The 12750-nt window shown below is 30.3% G+C and overlaps 2 protein-coding genes across 2 annotated transcripts; one reads left to right on the forward strand and one right to left on the reverse strand.

Annotated features, from left to right (window-relative positions):
• The first annotated feature begins 2735 nt into the window (after positions 1-2735).
• LOC131841103 (Golgi to ER traffic protein 4 homolog) lies at positions 2736-5668 on the forward strand. The gene is made up of 4 exons (XM_059189351.1): positions 2736-2929; positions 3033-3315; positions 3944-4254; positions 4577-5668. Exons 1-4 carry the CDS (start codon positions 2817-2819, stop codon positions 4815-4817), a joined length of 948 nt encoding a protein of 315 aa, XP_059045334.1. The 5' UTR covers positions 2736-2816; the 3' UTR covers positions 4818-5668.
• Positions 5669-8058: 2390 nt separating this feature from the next.
• LOC131841104 (uncharacterized) lies at positions 8059-12658 on the reverse strand. Its single transcript, XM_059189352.1, has 4 exons — positions 12340-12658; positions 10752-10843; positions 10097-10307; positions 8059-8814 (listed from the first exon to the last, which is right to left on the reverse strand). Exons 1-4 carry the CDS (start codon positions 12443-12445, stop codon positions 8444-8446), a joined length of 780 nt encoding a protein of 259 aa, XP_059045335.1. The 5' UTR covers positions 12446-12658; the 3' UTR covers positions 8059-8443.
• Positions 12659-12750: the final 92 nt, after the last annotated feature.

A 12750-nucleotide genomic window follows, 5' to 3' on the forward strand; every position in this document is an offset into this window, starting at 1 on the left:
TTACTTTTTATAAGTAGATTTGTCTTACGGAACACCAAAATTAAATGAAATTTATTCTATTAAAATATATCAATTATCCCGTGGGAAGGTAATATTAATATTATTTCCGCTCCTAAACAGAGTTTTAATTAAATACGACCCCGCGGAGATAAGTTAGAATGTGCGCGGCTAAAGATGAAAGATCTCTGTTTTAAACAATAATTTTGATGTAAGTAGGTGTCAACATGATAATTATACCTACGTATCTATATATATGTATAATTCTTTTACGTAGGTAGGTAGGTATATTCATATGTTCTACAAAGATGTCGACGAACGTTGAACATAATATATAGGTAGCAATTAGTATGAACATATGTTCTTGATCTGATCTTCAAAGTACCTACCTTAAAATAAAAATAACTGCGTATTTGGGTTCTATGATACTACAAAGACTAATAATTCAATATTTTTTAGATATGTCTTTGTACGTTACCATACATTTTTTTTTAATTGTCCTAAACATTCAATTAGAGTAAAAGAATTGAGAATATTAATGCTAAAATGGTCTATTTTGACTATACGTATATTATTTGTTTGATGTTCTTTTATAGAATATTTGTATATAATTATAGGTATACATACCTGTAGGGTCAACTTTAGACAGCTTCTCACGTACCCACATCGAGATACGAAATTCTCGTCTATGAATAAAATAAAACCCTCCCTAGGGGCGCCGTCCCAGAACAATGTCTTTTCTTTACACCTGCGTAAATCCTCGTGGCATTCATTATTTACCGATGTTTACCATTGCCCAATACATCGTGGGTTCTAGGTACTTACTTTTTCTATATGGAAGGTTGTCTACTTGAAATATGTTTAGACACAAGGAAAATGTTTTAAAGATTGTTTCGGGTGGAGGTGTAAGAATAATATCGGAATAAAATAGCTGGTAAAAATAAATATTTGTAATATTTAAATATTATGTATCTGTAATAACATATTCGTTGCTTAATAGTGACATTATCTTTTCTTTATTTATTCTCTCTTATCTCTTCCTTTTCTCAAGTTTATGATGAAACTGGAAACTAGATCGATTTTCCCTTTACAGTAATTTTGTAACATTCCAAACTACCTTTTTTGTTTGTAAGCCTTACCTTTCTCCTGTATAATTCAAAACAATAATAACTCAAAATCATAAATTAATTCACTTTAGCCACTTTTTTTTAGAGGATAATGGAATGGTTCACCCGCTTGCGTTAATTGTTTATGTTGGCGGGGCCCCAGTGGAGGATGATGGAACGAACATGAAGAAGAATTCACTGGGAATTTATCACGATGGTTTCCAGGGGGAACCGCGTGGAGGTCTACCTGACATGGTACATTGCTAGCAATGGGATCATTAGTCCACAGTACTAACAATCCCATTCCTCTCCACTTTACGAACGTCAAGCCCCTTGAGAACGACAAGTTTTTTTTTGTAGGTAAATAATATTTTCTCTCTACTGTCCAGTCCAATGTACAATACAATTGAAAAGAACTGGTAAGAAACTAAAATATTTTTTTTAAATGCCAATTTATTTCATTATATACATAAGTACATAATGAGATAAATTGGCATATATATAAATATATGCCTATGTCTAACAATACCTAAAGTAAAATTTTATGTTTGAAATGGACTTTTTGTGAGAAAAAAATTAAAATATTTTGTTTTATTAGCTTCTATTTATTATTAGGACTACCCTAATGCTGTTGGCTGCAGCAGGTCTTTACAGCTTCACTGGACGATAGGTGGCGAGTGTATATGGCACTCCAAACCCGCGGAAGGACTTATGGAGCGGCTGAAGACCAACTTCTTAATGTTTAACATAACGTTGTTAGTTATAAACCAGTACAAGAGACGTGGCAAAACACTGCTTACTTCATAATAATTATTAGTTATTATATCAACTTCAAAAATCAATGAAGTATCATTTGCAAATATACCTATTATACCGCAGCTGTATGGTAAACGGAAAAATATTAATGTACACTAGGAATAAAAATGGACTAAGAATAGATTCTTGAGGTACACTTCATCGCACAAGTGACCCATCTAATGAGTTGGTAACGGTAGCGCTGCTTATGTTTTCAATCATAGTCTTTTAGTGTTCTGCTTTCAATCGCAATCATCGACCGAAATTATTGAGAAATGAGTTGCCTCATATCGCTTTGACCTGCGTACTATATTATTTTGATTCCATCGGTAAAGATGTTTTCTTTACCGATGTATAAATTCTAATCGATTAATCATACGAACACAAAACATATTATGCAAAGCATGCTTAAGATATTACTATGACGTTAAAAATAATCAGTTTCTTTAATTGTTTAATGCTTTGTTTATGTCCATATTAAATGTAATTAGCTAATAATATGGAATATTGAAGCATATAAATGTCACTGTCTTATTGATTTTATTACATATTTCAATTTGCAAAAGTTACCACACAAACACTGCAACATGAAATATCTGAAAAACATGTAAAGACTTTGTGTCGAGCACTATATAAAATAACAAAATTGTAAGAATACTGACAGACATCTATAACGCATTGCATAACAAAGAAAGCAACATCTGTATTTGTCAGTCAAACTAAATAAAATTAGTTTTAAACGACACATTATGGCTTAAATACTGCTTTAAAAGCAGACTTAAGTTTATGCTTTTTCTTTAACAACATCTCTACTGTATGATGAGCAGACAGATTTGACATTTCGTAAAAATGTGGCTATGGATGGCGTAAATTATAGAAGTGTATAGGAATTTAAAGATATTCTCTTGTAAAATCATTATGGCTACCCGTGGAGAAAGGGGTGTAATGAGAGTTTTAGATAAGCTTGAAGCTTCTGTGAATTCTGGCCAATATTATGAAGCACATCAAATGTATAGAACGCTATATTTCAGGTGAAAATATTTATAGTGAATGTGTCGTATAAGATCGAATAGACAATTCTAGATCTTGCTGTGCAAGAGACACTATTGATTTATTTATAAATATATGTTTCAGATATTTGACCCAAAAAAAATATCCGGAATTATTAAATTTATTGTATGAAGGCTCAACGGTTCTTTTGCAACATGAACAACAAGGTAGCGGCGCAGATTTGGCAATATTGCTAATCAACGTTCTAAGTACGTCAGAAACAAAACCATCCGAAGAATGGATCGAAAAAATAGCAAATCTGTTTGAAATGATGAGTTCATCTATACCAGAACGAGAAACTTATTTGGCAAATGCAGTTAAGTGGTCAATGGATTCAAATAAGAAGGGTCATCCCTTACTTCATAAGGTAAGACATGTTATATATAATAATTACTTGTACTGTACTAACTTGTGATCAAATAAGTTTTATTCTGCTATAGTCTATATAGATATATAATGAATGTAATCAACATTTATAATTATATATGGATTATTAAAAAATAGAATATTAGAGACTTTGTGTGTTAATATTGTAGTGAAAACAATAGGTATTTGATATTGAATATGCAATGGTTAAATGATGGCAAAGTGACCAAAGGAACTGCTGCACTTACCTGTGCTAGATTGTAAAAAACCTCTAGTCTCATATTTCAGCCTCCAAGCAGTTTGCTTAGTATGTTGTTTTGGTTGTAGGGTGCTATTAAACAGTGAAAATATAGGATATGAGTTATGATATCTTAGTCCTCTGGAATGATAACACATAAGTACAGTGCTGTTCATATATATAGGTGATAGTTATGTGAGGTCGGTAATAATTGTTATGTAAATGAAATAGACAGTCAACAAATAATTAGTATATTACACTTACATAAATAAAGTCATTATAAATTTTACTTTCTTTTATGATACCACCATAAACTGTATGTTAAGAAATATAGGTAGTTTTCAAAATACATTGTTGACTTAATTTTAACAGCAAAAATGTTTAATTTCAGAAAATAGCTGAAATATGCTGGGCAGAAAAGAAATATATTGCTGCCCATAAACACTTTTTACATTCAAATGATGGAGCTGCATATGCTAGTATGCTTATAGAACTCCACACAAAGAGAGGCCTCAAATCTGAGATAGACCTATTTATAGCACAAGCTGTATTGCGATTTCTTTGCCTAAGAAATATTCAAATGGCTATAGAAACATTTGATGAATATACAGCATCACATCCTACTATAAGAAATGATAGTGGTCCACCATATATATTGCCATTATTGAATTTCCTCTGGTTTCTATTGCGAGCTATTGAACAGTAAGTGTATTATATATACTTTTTTATTATGAACCAGAAATAGAACTTTTAGAAATGGTTAGTTGGCTTGCTGATGGTCAAGCAGATCCAACAGTGCTATGATTTTGATTAATAATAAATTATACTTTAAATACAATGGATAGAAATTATGATATGGGTTTTTTTTTTAATTTGAAAGCTGGTGCTCTTGAGTAGTTGCATATGCTGGTTGCTTTAATAATGTGATTCAAGTGGCTTTTTTCATGATCTGAATATGATATTATTTTTATTGAAACATAGTAGACATAAAAAATAATTTATATTAAAAACACATTATTTTCAGGAAACAAGCAAATCAATTTAAAATACTACGGATTTGGTATGCAATAACTTTAAAAAGAGACCCAAACTACTCCTTGTATTTAGACAACATTGGGCGTATTTGGTTTGGAATAGAAGTTCCATCAGCTGGTAGAAATTCAAATTCTGTGTTCGGGGGTCTCATCAAATCTATAATTGGTGATATTGATAGTTCTGACGAAGAGGGAGAATATGGCCGCAATACAGTTCCTGACTTAGATTGAAATAATTTCTATAAATTGTTATTATATAGGATTGTATATGTTTCCATCTACATATCAGCCCAAGCTGTTTTCATTCAAACATTCAGTTTTAGTAATCCTATTTTTTCAATAAGTATATTAATCATAATAATATATTAATCTTTATTATATTATACAATTTTATTTATTTTTAACACTGCATGAATTACAGATAGAGAATATTTTTACGAACCATGGGCACCTAAATTTTATAGATGGATATTGACTACTGACTTATTTACTATTTGAGTTGATGGTATTTTAGTGTTATTGTAACTCACTTATCATCTTTAACATGCAATTATTAAACATAGGGATTTACATTAATTGAAAGTTTATTATAGATGTATATTGATGTCGCCTGCGCTGCTGCGCTATTATTTAGTAGATTGTTAGAATATACTGGCATATGTAAAATGTATATCCAAAGCAAACACTGTTATGACACAGTCAGAATAGTTCTTATTTTGTGTGACCTGTAATAAACTAGTCCATTAATATTACTCCCTCAACAAGAGGTTTATATTTGACTGGTTATACAAATCAAATCCTATTATGATATTGTGTAGAGCTTGTTTTAGTTCCCCTAATTACAAATTGTCAGTGTGTTCAGGAAAGCTCAAAGTTCAATACCAATAAATATGATGTAGTACTGCAGTTACATGTTTGAGATTAAAAAATACGAACTTAGTAGATAGATTCTTCATAATAATATACAGTTCCAATACATAATGTATACATATTATGACATCTTTTGTGGTTCAAGATTTTTTCCATTTGACAAGAAGTTCATGAGAAAGTTCGTAAGGTGGTTTCAAATAGAGATCAGCTCTACCTATGGTTATCTTTTCACTTTATGATTTTATTATGACTGATTGTCTGAGTTATCTTACTAAAATGTTTGCATTGGCACAGGACTATCTACTATCAATTTGTCAAAATGAATTTATAGCATACACCATACAAATGCAGCGCTTCTCTATTTAATTGCATCATCAATACCATTACAATTGGCAAATTAAAAAAAAACTTCTATTATGTTACTACATTAAGTTTAAGATTGATTTGAAATAATAAATTATTCATTGTAAAAAAAATAGAAAAAAGTATATATTCATAAAAGAAGTTATAGTCCTATTTTACAGTTAAATTTGTCAAAGTCTAATTTCTTAGTTTACAGTTTCTAGACGCTATATTTATTTTATAATGTCATTTTCTAAACGTTCTTAAACTAATTATTTGTAAAAATGACTGTTAAAACTAATATAACCAATTTTGGCTAAAAACATTACCCCTCCATTCTTTGACAATAGTGCAACCTTTCGCTATTTGTGTTAGAGTAATAATAACATTATCTGCATATATGTAAATGCAATTCTTCGTAGTAACTATTGTAAAACTTTAAAAATAAAATAGTACATTCTATGTAATGAAATAATTTTGTTTAATAAAGCACAATTGTTAGTATTGAACAAAGTTATTTGGTATTATGGAACAAGTTCATAGTAATAAAACGTTTTAATCGTACTTGTTTTAATTTAATATACAATAGTAAAACTTTGTAATTACAGAATAATCTCTTACTCAGTCATTACTTTTAAAATTATTAATAAAAACACCTATTTCATATAACCGGCCACTATAGGTACATTTACCTACACGGTCACATTCACAGTCACATTATCTTTTCAGTTTAAAATCTAGACAACGTCCAAGAGGCTAATAAGTTGTTGGCTTATCTAACCTTATCCCAGGTATTTAGCGATGTATCATAAGTTGACTACTGACGGTGATTCCTTGCAAGTGTATATAGTCTAAAGGGAGTACAGTGAACGGCCATTACTACGCTATTTTACTGGGACATACATAACACAGTGGTACAAAAGTGATATGAAAAGGAAATAGAGCACGGAGTACTGCACGATAAAGTTGGGTTGCGAGAAAAGCTACGAGATTCGAGAAATTGATGAACGTCTCTTCAGTCCAGAACTTGCACCCAGTGACTCATTGATTCCTTAATTCAAATTTTAGAAATGGGTAAGGGGTTTATATCAAAATGAGATGAAGGAGGCAGAAAAACATTTTGAAGAAAAACAAACAAAATTTTCATAAGTACTAAGACACTGTTTTCATAGTAAGAAACTGTAAGTATTGCACTTAAGGGTTGTGGATTATATTGAAAAATAAAAAAAATATTAATCTATACTTTGCTTTCATTAAGTAGCTGAGACCGCGATCTTATCAGCCTGTCATCGTAACTAAAAACATTGAATGTTCTTAAGTGTAACCACCTGTGTATTATTTTTTTCTTGACCTCTTTCTTATTATATCAGATATAATAAATTTAGGAATGCTGATTGTTAAATGATCTATATAAGAATCAGCGTTCGGAAAGTTATTAAATTTGGAGTGTATCCTGTATCAGACGACTAAGTACGATAGGTTTCCTCAACGCAAAGTAAACAGCGGCACTAAACTAGCTTATCATTCATTCATTCCCACTAATTTTTAAGTCTAAATTTGGCAGGATTTTTCGATGCTTCAAAAGAATTGTAATTTCGCCATTAGACCTCTATAATTTCAATTAATGAAACCTTGCTATGGTATCTCATCACCGTGCAGAGTTGACGTCCATTTGTTATATGTTTTTCATACAAGCTGGTATTTGCAATGTTGAAACCGCAGCTGCGCGGCAACATGATGCGTTGTTCCCAAGTGTGTGATTAGGTATTGAAAAGAGAACACTTTTTTCCGTAAGTAAATATATTAAATTCTCAATTTAATATTTTATACACATTGTATTTCTGAGAATATCAGGCAAGATAACATAATTATTTAATTTCTAATATAAATAAATACATCACAATTGAAATTGGTAATAACATATTTATTTCCAAAATTAAAGTCACACTTGGATCAAATAGGTACTATAAATATAACATTCAATGACACCTTTATCCGATTAATGAAGATTCCATTTGTAAATCCTACCAATGAAACTCAATAAATAAATGCAATAGTGCGCTCTGAGTGCAAAATTCGTAAGGATTTATTGGATTAATTATAATACGAATATTATAATGAATCCAATAAGAGTAGTTTCTTTAAATTGGCTATTTTAACCCCCTTGCTGTCTACTGTATTACTATTGTACGGAATGGTTAGTAGTTATTGGGCATTCCTTATAGAGGAATTCAAATTTAAAATTCTTGAAATAATATCTAATCGTATATTAATTTTGTGGCTATTGTAATCGGAAGTCTTTTGGGGTTCCAAAATTTCAAGAATTTTAAATTATGACACCTCTAAATAAACATTAAAACGCTGCATAATTGATTCTAGGATATTTGCTATACATATAATTATAGAAAAATTTTAAATTTTTAATGTACTAAAAATAGTTACCCCTATCTACGACTAGCTTGTTCTACCTCTTATAAATATAACTGCATACCACCTCTGCCAAAATCATAATCAATAATTTGTACTAGTATTTACCTACAATATCTGTGTTTATGGAATATCGTCATTGTCTAAAAACTTTGTCATTATTCAATAATAATTAAATAAAAGATTTTTTACAGTACATTACAGGTAGGTTTGTAATTTTAAAAATCTTCTAAAACAAGCGAAGTCATTTCTTTTGACCATTTATTTATTTTTAGTGTACTTTTATTTAAGTTCAATTTAAGTTTTCTTTGTTTTAAATCCATAGCTTGTCTTACTAAGAAGCGATTAAAGTCATGTACATGTGGATCATTCAAAAACTCTTCTATGTCCATCCATTTACAGTCTTTAATTTCTATATCGGACTTTGTTATAATGTCAGAGGTTGCCTTTAAACACACTACTGCATATATATCTGAATTTTCAAACATCATGTCGTGAGCATGTCTAAATGTCACCAATGTTTCAAAAACGGAGTCAATGCCTGTTTCCTCTTTTACTTCTCTTATAGCAGCATCTTTTAAGTCTTCGCCTGTAAAAATTTCGCCATATTGTTACTTTATACTAGTTGCTAAAAAAGATATACATATGGTATTTTCGATTAAACATACTTTATTTTTTGCTACTCAGAAACGCATTGGGGGTTGTACCTATGATGTGATCATACCAAGGTCTATAACGCAATTTGTCTATCGATTGAAGGGTGAGATAAGACAGTGAAATTACAGGATAAGAGGTATGACATCTTAGTGTTCTGAAATAGCAATGCATTAGTAGTATGAGTCACATGATAGCGTTATGTGCGTAGTGCTGTTCATGTATAGAGGCAACGTTCGCCATTTATATTACATGGACCTGTCAACCTGTTTGTCCAATGGTATAAGAAAAGTAGAAACCTCATGAAATCGTAAGTATCCTTTAGGATTGAGCTATAGCAAGGTTAAACATAACGGGAATAGCCTCAATGGTCTAGCAGTTAGAGCTGCTCCGAGTTCGATTCCTCGCACCGTATAAATATTAGTCCTCACTAGTATGATTGTTTGCACTGGTTGTTTTCTAAGTTTATTATGTAAGTATTTGCTTCTATTTATCGGTTGTTTAGTAACCGTAGTACAAGCTTTGCTTAAATTGGGACAAGATAGGATTCTCTGAATTTATGTGAATTTATATTATAAAACAAAATATTCTTTCAACGTAATAAGTTTGTAAGATACTCTAACAATTTTAGATATTGATAAAATGTTCCACTACGACCTATTTCACAGTTAACGCTATTCATTACTAAGTGCGTAGGTAGGATATAACAAACTATGATTACGATCAACAATTATGATCAACGTAGGGATTACGAGACTAGTGATACGACTATCATAAACTGCGTGGTGCCTACTATCTGACGAACGGGATACTGCAAATTGCTTTGTTATGAACCGCTGCCCATAGCAATTTGTATAAATCAATGCAAGTGATTTTTTGCAAACCTACATGAACAAATATGTTTTGCAGCCTCAGCAGTTTTTAATCATGCAAAGTGGAATTTAATGAGTTAAAACCAGGATTCTCCTTTTTACAGAGTATGCCATACACATATAATCTGTACCTGTGAAACAGGAATAAGGGATCTAAAAATAATAGAAAATCAAAGATACCCTTAATGAGAAGGGGCCTATTTTGCGCGGGACATTTAATTTGGATCTGAAAATAGGATCTTTCAAAATTGTTACCACGAATCAAAAGAAATATGTAATATAATTTTAAAAGTTCACATATATTACAATTTTTTTTACTATTGGCAATTCTACATATAATATTACCTCTTTCGACATAGCCACCTGGAAGTTTCCAATGTAGAAATTCAGTGTGCATTTCAGTAACAGCTAATATTTGATTTTTGTCATTGAATACTATTCCACCAACTCCTATGTTTGTGTGACAGGCTGGAGGGAGATTAGATGTACTGTCAGTGGGTAACCACTTATACATCATCACAAAACTGTTCCTAGAGTGGTGGAAGTCAAAACCCTCCTGTAAAGAAATACATATTTATAACTATTAATATCTTACATTTGTAACATAATGCCAAAAACATGTTAATAAACACAAAACAGTTATTCCCAGTATACACCCATAAAATAATATTATTATTATTATTGCTATTATAACATATGCTAACATATATGGCAACATGTGATTCTGAGATATAATTTTCCACCTACAATTGTGTGTCTTATCATATTTAAGCAATTATTATTTTAAAAAAACTTTCTCCTGGTACAAAAATTCTTCTGCAGGGCCAGCTGGGTACAGTCATATACAATAATGACAATAGGGTCAAACAGCAGGGACACAAACATGCAGAATGTATTGGAAACAATACATAAGTAAAATATATACATGCTAACATAAGGATTGAATTCTCTTCACTAAAAATATCATGATATTAAAAAATATTATGTGGTAAAATATTACCTTAGCTAGCAGAGGAACCCATGCAGCATCCTTTATATAAACTCTGAACCAAATGCATCTCCTTTTTTCTTCAGACCATTTCTGAAGTGATGCTGTAATTGAATTTTATTAATTTTAACTAAGTGTAAATAAGACTTGACCAACTTTGATGAAATTTTATATGTATATTCAGTAGGTCTAAGAATAGGTTTATTTACCCCTAAGTGTTAAGGGTGGGTTACCCCAAAAACTTTTTTAATACTTTTTCGACAAATTTTATATTTTAACATTTTTATAATGTGGTATTAAAAATACATACAACCTCATAAGAGACAAATTTCACCATTCTACCATCAACCACTATTTTTTAAAAGCAATTTTAATTTATATGGCAAAACTATGTTTGCAGGTTTAGCTGGTACAGTACAATATATTTCTTTACATTTCAGTTAATATTTACATTTATAAAATATTACAATTTCATATTACAGCCTCAAAGGGCCGGCAGTGAGGAATACAATTTCTTATGATTGCAGGATGTCATATAAATTGAATGTTTTATTATAAAAAAAGTTTGTATTCATGAGAATGATTGTTTTTATTGCTTATGCTCTGAATAATTTAATGTATCATTTCCAATAAAAAGTTTTTAATTATTTCTTCTTTCTCTTTTAATTTGAATGGCTTCCACCAAAATGATGTTAGTGATTTTGTTACCATGGGTAAAAGAGATAAATATTTCAATCTGTTGTTTAGTACCCATAACACAACCTATGCTTAGCTTGGGACTATATGGCATTTTGTGAACTGTCCTAGGTTACTATTATTACTTTTCATGGTTTATAACTTGGAGGGTGATAATTGTGCAATAACTTAGTAATAAAATATTAGTAATAGATATGTATTAGAGTTTAGATAGTGAATTTCAATAGTAAGTCACAGATTTTTAGCTTATCACTGGATAAAACTAACATACCAATACATTACTTAATAACACACAGTAGGGCATAGATGTCTATCTATAAAGGGATATGCACTAAATATACAGCATATAAGCTATGTATAGGGTTTCTATTAACTTTTTTGTACTAATGTGACTGGAGTTTTAAATAAAATGTGAAGTCCCAATATATGCTTATTACATTATTTTAGACAAACCAAATCTAAATTGACCTCTGGTTCTATATCCTTTCTGGTAAAACAGCAATAAGAGAATGCAGATTTATGAAACAATCATCATAAATACAAAAGTTTATCACCCTCTGCCATATACATTAGCATAACACCAGTTTCAAAATTTAATGTATATTATATTATCCTATTTTACATATGTGAGAACATGTGATATCTGGCCATGTTTATTTATATTAACAACCCGCCGCGGTTTCACACTTGAATTATACATAAAAAAACTCCCTCTTAAATCACTCTATCTATAGCTAAAACTACATTAAAATCCATTGCGTTATAGATCTAAGCACACAGCGGAAGTGACTTCTTTTTATACTATGTAAAGATAAAAATTTAAAGTAATCTTGATCCATAACCTTGTCGTATCTTCTAAGATACGATGACATTATTACTAAGTATTTTATATCAAAATACTTACCACAAAGTTGGTTTGAAAATTTCTCGCAATCACATTTTTCAATTTCAGAATCTACTGTGACACCATTGTATCTATCTAATTTGCCATTAAATGTCTTTACACTCATTTTATAAAGTGTAATTTAAAACTATATTTAAAGATTTATTTTCTTCAGAAGTAAACTTAAAACTTAATCCGTTATTACTTAATTGTAGATATATACTTATTTTATTGTCAGTGTATTATATATAATAATAAGAATTATTATCAGAAAATATTAATTGAATAAAATACGGAAATACATAATATATTGTTTGGCGAAATTCAATGATCAAAACTTGAACAAATTGCAAATAGAAAATGACAATGTGCTATACCCTGCCGAAATATCAAATAATGACAATGTCAGACAGTGTAGACCAAAGACTAGTT

The sequence above is a fragment of the Achroia grisella genome, unplaced genomic scaffold (genome assembly GCF_030625045.1).
Source record: "Achroia grisella isolate CSIRO2021 unplaced genomic scaffold, CSIRO_AGI_Agris_v1 utg1573, whole genome shotgun sequence".
Lineage (NCBI taxonomy): Eukaryota > Metazoa > Arthropoda > Insecta > Lepidoptera > Pyralidae > Achroia > Achroia grisella.